The 14,584-nt window shown below is 39.2% G+C and overlaps 1 protein-coding gene and 2 long non-coding RNA genes across 13 annotated transcripts in view; 1 reads left to right on the top strand and 2 right to left on the bottom strand.

The window, feature by feature from the left end:
• iqsec1b (IQ motif and Sec7 domain ArfGEF 1b) overlaps nt 1-14,584 on the bottom strand; it is a 138,697-nt gene that overhangs the window by 30,496 nt on the left and 93,617 nt on the right. The window contains exon 1 of one of the 9 annotated variants that reach the window (XM_023955127.2): nt 13,535-13,695. The exons of 7 other annotated variants lie outside the window; for them this stretch is intronic. Coding sequence is in view for 1 of the 2 variants with exons in the window: in XM_078948088.1 (XP_078804214.1) it covers nt 3,191-3,210 (20 nt within the window). In the remaining variant the exon portion in view is untranslated. Of the gene's footprint in view, nt 1-3,190; nt 3,226-13,534; nt 13,696-14,584 lie in introns of those variants that run through there. One more of the 9 variants, XM_078948088.1, reaches the window with a different exon arrangement.
• LOC144992336 (uncharacterized) lies at nt 5,943-7,708 on the top strand. 3 transcript variants are annotated; one of them, XR_013656215.1, is made up of 3 exons: nt 5,943-6,923; nt 7,125-7,239; nt 7,318-7,708. It is a non-coding gene; the product is annotated as an uncharacterized LOC144992336 (long non-coding RNA). The 3 variants fall into 3 exon arrangements; XR_013656214.1 differs by having other exon boundaries at nt 5,944-6,983; XR_013656213.1 differs by having other exon boundaries at nt 5,949-6,698.
• LOC144992337 (uncharacterized) lies at nt 7,698-8,682 on the bottom strand. The gene is made up of 2 exons (XR_013656216.1): nt 8,497-8,682; nt 7,698-8,063 (listed from the first exon to the last, which is right to left on the bottom strand). It is a non-coding gene; the product is annotated as an uncharacterized LOC144992337 (long non-coding RNA).

Consider the following 14,584-nt stretch of genomic DNA (forward strand, 5'->3'; position numbering starts at 1 on the left):
ACATTGCCGTCATTTCTCTGCGAGTAAAAACCAGCTGATCTGCACCATGACATTCACACCACTGTGAGACATAAACCAGGCTAGTGTCTGTGACCTTCACACCTCCCACCAAACACAAAGACATTCTAGTTAGAATATCTAACATGGACATGTGGAGCTTCTGTACCCCTGAAGGAGGCACTGCAGCTCCACCTCACTCTCAGCTGTCAAGGAGGAGCACACTCCCCTTGACCCCCTGACTCTCTGCTCCCTTTGAGCTTGTTGATGACAAGCATTGATGCCTTTCATGTTTTGTATGGAGGCCATCTCTCTGGGACTGAGCTGTTGATGGACACTTGTTTCTACTTTACTTGCAGAGTGAGGAGCCCGGGGCAGATGGACGGCTTCCTCCCCAGATACTTGGTGTATGGCTAAAAATGACAACAGCCCCAAGACCAGAAATTCACACAGATAAGCTCCAAGATTACACGGTCAAACAGGAAGGGGGAACCTCAGCATCTCTTTTATTTCACTTTCAGATTTCATAAAAGGCTGACCTCGAAAGCCGGAGATTAACATGGATCCTCTTTCGTCTGTATTTAATGTGTAGATACTTGTACTGAATAAAGAGAGAGCTCACAGTTCAATATGCTTCTACTATCAAAACCTGAATGAAAATGTTATAAAAGGGTGAATCAAAAATGCTGCTTTGCATTGTTCTACATCCACCTTAGATAGTGATGGGTGGTAAGAGATATATGTGAAGGTTAAGCACCTCTCCAGTGATAGGAATTCCCAGTCCACACTTAATCCACGCGCTGAATCCACACGCACATCTATTAGCGCCACACATGCACACTCTTTTTCAGCTTCATTCATGGGTAGTTTTGTGCAGCTAAATGATTGGAAGCTTCATGCACGCAATCATTTGTTGTACAAGTTAGCTTTATACAGACCACTGACTATATATGAGAACTGGACTGAGTGACCTGTCCCCCTTGTGTTCCAAACATGAAGGACCCGGTGGTGCCATGAGCCAAAATCCAATAGATTTCTATTAAGAATAAAAAGCCATTTCTCAGTTAATCTAGTGGTTGGAATCGCCATTCCTGCTCTGTAAACTTTTTTAACATCTTCTTGCTAATCACATTTTTTTTCATGACATTTTTTCTGTAGTGAAAGTTATCCATGTTATAAATTGTCCAATCAATTAAGCCTCTAACATGTTTGCCATCTGCATTGCAAAAAAAAGTGGTGACTACAGTATATTGACTTAATTTTGTTGGAGCTGGAAGTAAGTCATTACTCACTCGATACAATTTTCATATACAGTCAATGATACAAACACATTTGTTGTTACCTTTAATTACTCACAGTTTTTGCCTAGAATGGTAAATGGTGTATACTTATATACCGCTTTCTACCCTCTTTTGAAGGCCCAAAGCACTTTACAGTCACAGTCCCTTTCACCCATGCACACACACATTCACACACTGATGGTGGCTCCGCTTCTGAACGCTGGCGCCAACCTTCCACCAGAGGTAAGGTGGGTTCAGTGTCTTGCCCAAGGACACTTTGACACATGGGTGTGCAAGGCGGGAATCGAACCTGAAATATTACGATCATGGGTCGACCACCCTACCGCTGCACCACGGCCGCCTAGTTCAAGCAGGCACACAGATTTTTGGCTTTACATATGGATGTTTGTTAGCTTCAAATGCAAAAATTTTTGTGAGTGTTACGCCCCTTTCTATGTCTAGGGGTGCTAGGGGGGGCATAACATAAAAAAGTAAAGGTTTGGCTACCAAAGTTGACTGTAACAAAAAAACACCAAACGAATGTCTCCATAAAATATAACCAATATAACCAAAATATAACGAAATTTGTTATACTTTGGTATGGAAAAAAAAAAAAAAATCCAGCCGGTGGGAAGGGAGCCTTGCTGCAACAGTCTTCACTGCAGCTTGGCCCTCTTCTCCACTTTGTTTTTGTCTTCTCCATTTTGTTTTTGTCTCTTGTTTAGTTGTGTGTTGCACTTTAGTATTTTGTATTCGTAGTTCTTCGTAGTTTATATTTTTGTGCCCACTCTGTTTAGTCCTTTGGTTGATAATTTTGTTTAAGTGAAGCTGTAGGGGTGAACCGCCATTTTTGTTTAGTACATGTTTTCTCCTGTTTTTGTTAGGTTAGGGAGGTTAGAGTTTTGTCATTTATTTCCCTTTCCTTTCATTTACAGGTAGGATTACATGTTGCAGTTAGTTGGGGTTTTGTTTGTTGTTTTGGCCTGGGTTCACCCTGAAGCCTTTTAGCTTCACTTTTAGTTCTTGTAGGTTGGTGGTTGTTTATTTATCTGTAAATAAATTTGGTTATATTTTATGGAGACATTCGTTTGGTATTTTTTTGTTACAGTCAACTTTGGTAGCCAAACCTTTACTTTTTTATGTTATGCCCCCCCTAGCACCCCTAGACATAGAAGGGGGCGTAACAGTGAGCATCACATTTCTAGAGTCATACATGCAAGACAACTGACTGACTCCAGAAACTCCAGTGACGCTAATCACCACAAAGAGTGTGAACAATGTTTGGATCTTCTCTGTACCTAATCTATCCCTTTTGTGCAAAGTGTCCCAAGCTTCAGACATGCATACCTTTTGTATAAAACTAACCTTTTGTTAGTTTTATACATGCACAAGAGTAAGCAGCAGGAAATGGAGGAATGAAAACAGCGGAAGGCCACAATTTCTGTCCAGCCTTTAAGCTGAGCTGCTGCATCTGTGCAGAGAGATGTTATTTGCAGCGTTCCTGTTAATCCCACTGCTCCTCTTCAAGCCTGTTTTTGAGCTGCACATATCACCATTCTTTAATGTGGGTCACAGAAAACTGCTCACTTTGGGAGAATTTTGATTTTTTTTATAGATCTTTTCTGGTTTGGGCACATTTATCTTAATTTCCTCATTCATATATTGTGATACTTTTTCTCAGGAGAAAATATTTTGCGCATAAAGCTTGGACAACTCCCATAAACCAAATCAGGACAAAATAGGCCCAAAGAAAACTTTTTTTTTAATACAAATTGAATCAAAGCTCTCAGTTAATAGCATGCCAGGTTTGCCCTTGACAATAAATCTGCTTTGCTTCCACATGGTGGTGGAGGGCTTCCCCAATGAGTAATTAGTTTACTTTTCACTCAAAAGTTCAAGGAACGATCCTTCACCTGAATTTGCTGCAAGACATCCCGCAGGAGCCTCCTATGAAGCATTACTCATCAGTGCTGACAGGCTATGGCACGGGTAAGACAGCTGCTGCCCCTGTGGTTTTTCAAGGGCATTTAAGAGAACTGGATGGGATCAGAAATGACAAGAAATAGCTTAGTGTGAGATAAAAAAACCCAAAATGAAATACTGAGAATAATCTAAGAGTTATTTCACCTTTGCCTGTCGTAGGCTTATTGGCCTATTAGGTCTAACTGCTGCATGACTAAATTATATCATTTAGTTGTATAACATATTTTCTAGTAATTTTGTGATGGTTCTTAGATATTTTGTGCCTCTTTATTGTCTTTTCAGCCCCAAACTGGCCCCAAAATGTGTCTTATCCTGCTGGAGATGCCATCCCAATTTTCTTCTTAGATAAAGCTTTTCTCTTTTTACTGTCACCTATGCTTGGTCTGTACCGGATTTATACAATGATATAAGTATTTGTTCCTGTTATGGATTGCTTGGCTCCAAAAAAAAGCACCACTATCCATGCTCACACTCAGATACAGCAGTGGTAGTGTTTCTTCGTATTCGCGGTTTGTCTACACCACCAAGTCACTGTTCTATCATTTTTTATTTTGTCACAACAATGTATAGTCATGATTAAATCCATTGGACTTTATAATGCTGTGGATTTTGGAGTGAATCTACAAATTTTAGAGCGCTTGAAGACCAGCTCCTGGATTGTCTGAATAACCCAAATTTCCACCAGATACTAAGTATAAAACCCTTGTACTATCTTAGATGACCCCACACTTACATTGACGTGTTCTCCCTACCATGACAAAGGTGGATAAAGGTGGGAAGATTTCATGTAATCCATGTACACCAGTGAAGATCACAAATCATTGAAGAAAAAAGGTTCAGCGCACTGTCTAGTGGGTCTAGATGACCCAACTCCCAACGTTAAAGTGCCTAGGATAGCACAAGCGTTAAAGATGTTTGTTGTCATGTTTGGGACATATGTGGGAGCCATTATAAGGAAATGGAAGACATGCAAGACCCCTGATAATCTCCCTCCATCTTGGGTTCCCTGCAAGATCCCGTGGGGTCAAAATGATCACAAGAACACTGTGCAAAAATCCTACAACCACATAAGGGGACCTAGTGAATGACCTGCAAAGAGCTAGGACCAAAGCAACAAAGACTACCATCATCACACTACGCCGCCAAGGCAGCTCAAACCTTGCAGTGCCAGACGTGTCCCCTGCTAAGGCCCGTCTAAAGTTTGCTAGAGAGCATTTGGATGGTCCAAAAGAGGATTGGGAGAATGTCCTATGGTCAGATGAAACCAAAATAGAACCTTTTGGTAAGAACTCTACTCGTCGTGTTTGGAGGAGAAATAATGCTGAATTGCATCCAAAAAACACCATACCTACTGCAAAGCATAGGGGTGGAAACATCATGCTTTGGCGCTGTTTTTCAACAAACGGACCAGGACGACTGATCTGTGTAAAGGAAAGAATGAATGGGGCAATGTATTGTCAGATTTTGAGTAAAAACCTCCTTCCATCAGAAAGAGCATTAAAGATTAAATATGGCTGGGTCTCGCAGCATGACAACAATCCTAAACACACTGCCCAGGTAATGAAGGAGTGGCTTTGTAAGAAAAATCTCAAGATCCTGGAGTGGCCTAGCCAACCCCATAAAAAAATCTTTGGAGAGAGTTTAAAGTCTGTGTGGCTCAGCAACAGACCCAAAACATCACTGCTCTAGAGGAGATCTGCAAGGAGGAATGGGCCAAAATACCAGCAATAGTTTGTGAAAACCTTGTGAAGACTTGTGAAAACATTTAACTGCTGCCATTGCCAACAAAGAGTATATAGCAAAGTATTGAGTTGAACTTTTGTTTTAGATCAAATACTTATTTTCCACCATAATTTACACATGTTTTCTTTAAAAATCAGACAATTTGATTTTCTGGATTTTATTTCTGTCATATTTGAAGTATGGCTATGATGAAAATTACAGGCCTCTCTCATCTTTTTAGGTGGGAGAACTTGCACAATTGGTGGCTGACTAAATACTTTATCGTCCCACTGGATACTGTATCTCTTCCATCATCAGTTCAATGCCACCTGAAAACTAAAAAAAAATTCAAATAAAACCCACAATTTTTATCAAAAACAAAAACCTGTCCGTCAAAAACCAGCAAACAAACCTAGAATCCTGCAAAAATCAAGCATGTTTTCTGTCTAAAAATAAAACAGTTTTTCTGGAAAGCAAAGTTGTCTAATTGAAACACTGAAAGAAGCAGCAGGAGGCTGAAGGGGGACATTAACTCATTGGCAGAGCACAGACTCTCAGTGAAGTGTCTCTGGACTGACTCTGACCTAAGGTGCACTCATAAGAACAAACAGGCGTTCACACAAACTCTGACAACACATCTACTTTCTGCAATGACGTACTTCCAGGATCTGGTTGGGTTAGAGTGACTGGACGGTACCACCTCACCTGGCTCCAGTCCTGTCTCACTTTCTGTTCAATGCTGATGCTGATGTCAAAATGAAAGACTGCCTTTGATTTCCCTGCTTGATCTTCACCCCTCAGCTGAATAGTTAACCTCTGTGGAGGCAGCTAAAGCCTGAGTTAGACACTGCGTTACTGTGCCCGTCAGGGAAACGGAGCGTCTCTTTTACTCCTGCAGACTTTAGAGTCTTCTTTGTACGGTGGCCCTGAAGTGCAAAGCATTCAACAAATCACTAGATACAAAAACATTTTTAAGATCACAACAACAATTAAAAAAAAAAAAAAAAAATTTAAAAAGCAGCATTACATTTTAGAAAACAAAACAAAATTTCAGAAACCAAAACTTGAAAAACAAAAATGACAAAAAAAAAAAAACATTTCAGAAAACAAAATTAATTTCCAGGAAAAAAAAGAAATAAAAAATGAAAACATTTCAGAAAAAACAAAAACCAGAAAAAAAATGAAATATTAAAAAATGAAAAACATTTCAGAAAAAAAAAATTCCAGAAAAAAAATGAAATATTAAAAAATGAAAAAGATTTCAGAAAAAAAAATGAAATATTAAAAAATGAAAAACATTTCAGAAAAAAAAATGAAATATTAAAAAATGAAAAACATTTCTGAACACAGAATGAATTTCCAGAAAACAAAACGAAATCTTCAAAAATGAAAAACATTTCCAAACCGGAAGAAGCAGGTACTATGGGACAACACTGATTGGATGATGATTTTTGTCAATCATTTGAACTGAAAAGTATTTTAAATGAAGCGATGACGGATTTTATCGTCCAAACAACAATGTACTATAATAATCCACGTATTTCCCATTTATATATCAAATAAAAAATGCAGCAAACTGTTAATGAACTTTAAAATTATTTTTTTAACATTTCGCCTGACACACGGTCACCCGGAAGTAGTTTGTGAGCACTTTTACTTTGAACGCTGTGCGCTAATGTCTACGGCTGCGAGGTTCACGCTGTCAATCATCTTTAGGTAAGTATCAATTCTGTGATCTTTTCTTTTGTCAGTCACATGTCTCTAAGGATGTTAATTTTAGGATGTTAAAGTGCTGCTTTGAAAAGATAATTTCTTTTTATCTTGCGCATGCGCAAAAAGAACCCGATGGAGACGAACCGTCTTCACATGATAGCCGTTCCCGTTTTCGGTGACAACATGAGAGAAAAAGCTCCGAGCCAGCCTGATTCTGTGATTTATACAGTAATTACAGTAATTATATGGCATCAGTGTTGCTAAAAATCGACTTTAAGACTGAAATCGGTAAACAAGTTCTTATGGGAAATAATATTTAAGTGCATTGTATATTTTAGAACCATGCATATACACATATACTGACACTTAAAAATGAACTTTAAAAGTTTATAAAATACTTAATTGAATTAACATGTGATATTTCTGCAGGTGAAGTTACTCAAGGCGAAGTTCCAGAAAGGTTTGAGCTGCAGAAGAACAGATGGCAGCTCTACATGGGAATACAAGAAGACTAAAGTCATTCATATCATTGTGCAGTGTAAAGGCAAGTCACCATGATTTATGTGCAATGTAATCAATAAATATTATTTAACCTTAATATCTAATTTTTTTTAAGTTGCAGGTCCTGTAAAAAAAAGTCTTTAACCTGCTGCATAAGCCTGATTAGTTGTAAATGATGCAGTGGGGAGTGAAAAACGAAGCACAATTCCTGGCTTTAGCGTCGGGCTGATGATCTGGAAATCACATCTGAGGAATCGCATCAAACACTTGTACAACTCCAAACAACTTAATGTTCCTTTAAGCAAAACTCCAGTTTAAAATGTTCCTATTAGGCTTGCTTCATTTAGGAGTTTTTCCATGTTTACCATTTTAGGTTTTAAAGCTTTATTAACAAAGATGATGTTTGACTTTCAAAGCTGTTGTTTAGAAATGTTTCTTTGTCAATGAAAAAAACTGAATGCTGACGTGAGGATTGTAATAATGGATATGAAAATAAACAAATTTGTTTCATAGCAATGCAGTATATTTATTGAAAACTTAACATGAATACGTTATTCAATAACAGAAACAAAGAAACAGTTGTGGATTTTCCTTTATGGGCTTCTTCATGCAGTCAATCAAATGTTGCGCTTACAATCAGCATTTACTCAGCGTACCTGTCAGTCACATTTATTAGAGGAAAAAATGCATCTGGGAAAGTCTGTTTGTGCTTAACAACTATATCAAAAAGAGTCATGTCAGGGAAGCTTTGTCCACATTGCTGCTCAGCATCACATCCAGAGGAAGATGCACAGGTAAGGGACCCCAGTTCCTGCTCGTACATGCTTGCAGCTTCCTCTGCACTGGACTCCAGCTCCATTGAAATCCCTGACAGAAATAAATTAATAAATTAAAAATCCCTGACAGAAAAACATCAGCTGCCGTTAATCTTTCATTCAGGAAAAAGTTGAGTTCATCAAAATGAGGAGAAAATGGGTTAAACCAGAAATTCATTAGGGAGGGGTCAAAACACCAAACTCAGAATAAAATACATTATTTCAGTCTTATAAAAAATAGATTCTAAAACAATTTGGTATTCCTCCTCTGCCTGAAAGACTAAAACGTTTTTTTTAAAGATTTCTTTTACACTACAGACTTTGCCACCGTTAGTTACACACCTGGACGTGTCTGATGATGTGCACATCCAGTCATTTACTGTCATGTTTCTGTGCACTGACACACTCTAAAGTCACAGATCTTAATAGTGTGAATAAGAAGCATTCATAAATGTTATTCTGAGACACAAACTGCTGCAGTTTACCTGACAGCTTTGCTGATTTATGCCGCTGGTACACCTGTCTGAGAATCCTGCCCACGTGACCCCCCCTCTCCAGGTGATGAGGTAACCTGTCATTAACGTATGACTGAAGGATCTTGGATCTGTCTGTAAACACCCACCTAGAAATCACGTTTAACGCTACATTTATTAGATCAAACAAATGTGCCTCCATACCTTATCTGTATCCAGTGGATGGCGGGACTGCATTTCCTGATGTGCGCCGTCTTTAACACCCGTTTCTTCGCAGCTGCTGCTTTAGACAGAATCTTCTCACGACATTTTGAAACATTTGTAAACCTGGTTGGTGTTGATATTTCTGGGTGCGTTCTGTCATCACATCCGCTAAATATTCAAAGATTAACGTTTATGTTAACGTTTTACCGTCCCTTTCATTGTTTACCTGCAGAACGGACGTCATCCACACAAACTACTTCCGGGTGACCGTTCTGCTTCAGACGAAATATTCAAAAAATAATTTAAACCTTCATTATCTGTTTGCTGCATTTTTGATTTAATATGTAAATGGGAAATACGTGGATTATTATAGTACATTGTTGTTTGGACGATAAAATCCGTCATCGCTTCATTTAAAATACTTTTCAGTTCAAATGATTGACAAACATCATCCAATCAGCGTTGTCCCATAGTACCTGCTTCTTCCGGTTTGGAAATGTTTTTCATTTTTGAAGATTTCATTTTTTTCTGAAATGTTTTTTTTTTTTTTTTTTTTTAAATGTTTTTCATTTTTTAATATTTCATTTTTTTTCTGAAATGTTTTTCATTTTTTTTTATTTCATTTTGTTTTCTGGAATTTTTTTTTTTTCTGAAATGTTTTCATTTTGTAATATTTCTTTTTTTTTTCTGGAAATTAATTTTTTTTTCTGAAATCTTTTTTTCTTTTTTTTCTGTTTTCTTTTTTATGTTTTGGTTTCTGAAATTTTGTTTTGTTTTCTAAAATGTAATACGCTTTTTAAATTGTTGCTGTGATCTTAAAAATGTTTTTGTATCGAGTGATTTGTTGAATGGTTTGCACTTCAGGGCCACCGTATCTTTGCCTTTACAGAGAGACGAAAAAATCTGAAACACGACACCGTTTTTTTTTCCGCTTCTAAAATTATCCCATCCAGTTGTCACATCAGTTTGACTATCGTTCTGACACCGGGCAGCAGGAAGTTGGTAGTCACATAATCAACATTAAAAGAAGAACATGGTACTTTGTGAATGTGAGATCTACTGTTACCTGACCCACTGGATAAGACTGGGAATTTGACGGCAGTTAAATTATGGGGTCCACCTGCCTGCCAATCAAAAATCAGACCGCTTGTAGCTAAGATAGAATCTAAAATAATGATTTAACAATATATCCCCTACAAGAATTGTCAGAAATAGAAAACAAAGAAGTTGGCATAGAAAAAAAATCACAAGTAATGAGAGTAATGAGAATTTGCTCTTTTCTGTAACCTGCCTCCAGTGTTCATTTGAGGAACAACATTATTCAGAACTTCTTGGCTTGGGTCTAATTTAGGAAGGAAAGGTGGGAGGCTTGGACTTCACAAGTGCGGCCTATAAAATTGTGACATAGAATTAATTTCCTTCATGTAAAGTAATGCTGGAGCTCAAGCCTTCAGTCACTTCACCAAACCACAGCTCAGTTCAGATCAGGTTAAGTTTTATTTTTAAGTTTTGGTTTAAATGTTAAAAACGGCATCCCAGTGTTCAAAAGGACCACAGTTGCAGCGTTTCCACACCTTCCTAAACCTAATTCAGTGTTGTATTTAGCTTCAATGAAACTATAGATTGTGAGGATTCTGTGCTTTTGGTTTGATTTTCAGTTGTGCTCTTGGTTTTGTTCTGATTTCCCTCCATTTCTTCTTCTTCAGATAGTTTCCGGCAGACTGAACACTGGTGTGTTTTTCCCTTCATCAGTCGCACCAGATTTAGGGTGCCAATCATTCACAGCTGTCTTGATTTGTGTTAATGATCCTCAGTGTATTTAAATGTCTGGCGTTCAGTTCTTCACTGTCATGTCGTTTGTGTTGCCTTGTCATCTTTTTGGTTTGCCATGATTTTTTTATTTTTTGGGTTGAATTTCAGTTTATTTATTAAATGCTTTAGTTTCTGCCACCATGCCAGGTCTCATGCATTTTGGGTCCTACGTCCTACAAACATTTGAAGTATTTCTTTTTCAAGACTCACTCCAATGAAAATCCAGTTTTCTTTTTTTTAAGTGTTTTAAACGTGTTCTTGTGCCATTTTCTTCCTGATGATGGCAGAAATTTTAAGCTTTAAGAGACTTAAAGTTTAATTTGAGTATTTCTTTGTTGAAATCACTGAATCAAAAGCATTTTGAAAAAGATTGACTGTAATGCAGAAAACGCTGGGTGGGTGGTCAGGGTTGCTTCACTCTGCAGAAACTGTCCTAGAAAAATGCTTCTTTTTTTTTCCTAAGAACAGCTTATTCTTAAATAAAAGACCACTTGAAAAATTTTTAAGGCCTCAAAAGAGGATCAGAGTGGGTCTTTCATGATAAACATGTCACTTGTACCATCCGTGACTTAAGATAACAAACCACTACATCACCTGCAGACATCAGTATTGCCGTCTATCGACTGTGGAAAACAATGAACTCTTCCATATACAAATACACTGCTGACCCAAAGTTCTACCTGGTTTATTGGTTGTTCAAACACATTAAGACAGAAATAGTGTAGCTACAGGAATACCATTTTAAAACAAAAAAGATCTCCAGCAAAAGTTATGGCAATTTTATCTTTTTACAATCTCCCTCAGAACACATGTCTGTACAAAGCTCAGATTTAAACGGATTATTGGCAGACTTAACATAGTTTGTGATTCTGCCAAACTGGATTTTTTTTAAACTCTTGTGAGTAGCTAAAGATGTAGGTCTGGAACTGTCTACATCCAACTACATCTTAAATGACAGGAACCACAAAGACAACAGAGAGTCTGGGAAAATCCAGGAACAGAGGATGTGAGCTGTTTTCCTAATCCTATAGTCACTCTCCATCATTTACTTCCCTTACATGTGCAGATCGGCCCAAAGGCAGTTCAGTCAAAAACAGTTAATGTGGAGTGAGTGAGCCAGCCTCTGCCTTCAACACTGATCCTGCTGAGCTCACTTTGCCCTGCAGGCAACAGCTGCATCTCCAGCCTGACAAAGCAGATAAATTTACCCTTCAAAAGCGGAATACACACATTTCAAATATGCTACATGTATTCCAAAAATAGATCAAACTGGAAGACTGCTGACATATGTTGAAGGCAGGGTTTTATCATCATCGTTCGTGTTTTTATAGCCCTTGAAAACACAACAATGAGTGCTGCAGAAATGACTGAACAATGAAATGTCAACAAATTCAACAATAAAATTGAGGAAAAAAAACAGAAGAGACAAATCAAACAATAGAGGAACAGAATTGTGTCGCTCATTACTAACACAATGCTTTAAGATAAGTTTTAAAGATGTTTAATGATGTGTTTGATCTGCAGTGGCAACTAATCCAGAGTTTAGAAAGGATAATGTGAAATCCTGATTGAAGCTAGAGAAACAACTGCTTGGATTTCAGAAATGGGAACTGGAATGTGATGGTAGTGGCTGTTCAGGTCTGACAGAGATCACTGAGGATAAAAACAGTTTTCTTTAATCATTTAGCTTTGGAGTAAAAATAGTCAGACTGCTGTGTGATGCTTTGCTCTCCACTTTGCTTTAGTCTTTTGTGATCACTTGATTGGAATGAAGTTTTCTGAAAACCACAAACAAAACTGAGCAGACATTGCAGTTAGTGAACGTGCCTGCCAAGTCTTAGCATTCTCGAAATGAAGTCAGCTATCCGTCTTGGATAACCATAACTGAAACATATATTATATTAATTAAAACAAGAATGAAACATTCTCAAAAGACTCCGATCATAAAATAGAAGAAAGAAGGCCTTATCAATTTTGTCCAAGGACCACAACAAAGTAAAATGTTTTTAAAAGACACCAAAAGACCCACATAAGATCATCAGAGGAGCATCAGAGGATTGGCAGTAAGATGTTCTGAAGGTCCACACACTCCAAATCACCAAAGGTCCTCTAAGTCTATCTGACTGCTCAGAGCTCCTTGGCTCATTCAATCAACTGAATGTTTGAGTCAGCATGCTTCTCATGACTGTCGTTTTGGTGACTATGAAAAGCAAAGAAAAAAGATCCAGCAGGACAATCTTTTAGTTTGAGAAACCAGCCGCAGGATCAGCAGGCCCATGAGCTCAGCTCAGGCAAGAGCCTCCTGATGTCAGAACCTCTTCAATGGTGTTGTGTTGGCAAAGAAACAGCAATACCACAGCTTTGCTCATTCACTGTCAAGACTCTGATCATAAGAGACGATTCTTCTGTTCTAGCTGAAAAGTGCAATGCTGTGTATCTAGATAACCTGGTTAGTTTCTGGTTTACTGGTTATCTTGGTATAAAAGGTTTTAGAAATGCAGGAGAAGGAGACATTTCTAATGAACAAAAATAAACTGTAGCCAAGAAACAGCATTGCTTCTTTCTAGTTTTAATTCCCAACCAAAGAGGGCCTTGGAGATGCAGAATTATCTGATACCAAGCAGCTTAATAAAGCATAATCTAGCCAACGTGGAAATCCCTCCGCCGAGGATCCAGAGCAAAAAGACTGATGGAATTGTGCCCGGTGAATTCCTGCATTATCCTGCTCTTCATGCAGAATCAGAAACTCATTATTTTGAAACAACATTAAAATCTGCATGGAGAGAGCGCCGGGGCAGAGGAGTGACTTCCATTCTGCCTCCATTTAATCTGCAGTAATGAGAGGCATGAAGCTGAATGCTGATGCAGGCTGATGTGACGAAGAAAGCCTGACTCAGGGAAACGGGCGTAAGGATGAAGCAGCATGAAGGAGACAAGGCAGAACAAGTTCAGAGCCGAGCGAGGACAACAGTCCCCACTCTGCCTCAGACACAAACATCACATGCCATGACATCAGACAACAAGACACACATACTGGGGCTGGGAGAGTCATGATCTGAGCAGCTGCTGCGGCAGTCACTGCTGGACGCCTGCCGGTCCGGGAAGTGCGCAGCTCCAGACCCCGAGGATGAGTCCTTCAACGATCCAGAGTAGAAAAAAAGAAAAGAGACAGCCAGAACGACCCCCCCCCCCCCTCCCAGAGGCATCCACCCCCCTCCACAGTCCTCAGCTCCTGGATAAAAGTATGAGGACCATCCTCATACTTCCACCTTCACTGACAGAAGGACGACTCTGCACTCCTAACAACACCTCTCTGTCTGCATGGGGCCGTGGCCCCTCCCCTCCTAAAAGCTCTCTTGCTCCCTCCCTCACCACTGACCCACCCCCTCCTGCTCCTGGACTTGCGTGTCCACTTTGGTGCACACAGGCGCATGCCGGCTGGCAGCTCTGCAAGGTCAAGGCTGGGGTCTGAACTAAGAGAGTGACACGTGGGGAGGCAAAGTGTTGTTTGCTTCACAGACAGCTGCCTCCCACCCCCACCCCCACCCCCACCCACAGCCTGAGTGAGGATGGAGAGATTAATGAGCTGAGCAGCTCTGAGTCAGGCTGCAGGAAGAGCAAAGCTGTGGCTACTCCAAATTTAAGAACGGGAGTCTTCTGGTGTACTGAAGCACCATGAAGCGCTGTGGTGAAGACCTGACTGTAGGTGGCCGTCCTATGGTCCATGCTCAAATCTAGCAGCATCCTCTAACTGACAGGTTTATAGGTTCATGTGTGTTTTTCTGTCGGACAGACTGTGGTGTCTTTCACCAACATTTTTATAATCCTGGACAAACTGAGATCAAACCTCCAAATGTTCATCTCAATCTCATTTTTGTTAAAGACCCAGTCCGATAGAAATCCGGTATGTGATGTTTTTGACGTGTTCCTGTCCCTTTTTTTTGATGATGGAGGACATTTGTAAATAGAATTAGGCATAAAATTGCATTTCTGAGTATTCCTTTATTCAAATTGTTGGGAATCAGGAGCAGACGAAAAAATGCTGTTGGAAAAAGCTTGTAGGTCTGATGTTGAAGCTGCAAAA

The sequence above is a fragment of the Oryzias latipes genome, chromosome 5, assembly GCF_053564925.1.
Source record: "Oryzias latipes strain Hd-rR chromosome 5, Olatipes_Hd-rR_3.1".
In the NCBI taxonomy this organism is placed as follows: Eukaryota; Metazoa; Chordata; class Actinopteri; order Beloniformes; family Adrianichthyidae; genus Oryzias; species Oryzias latipes.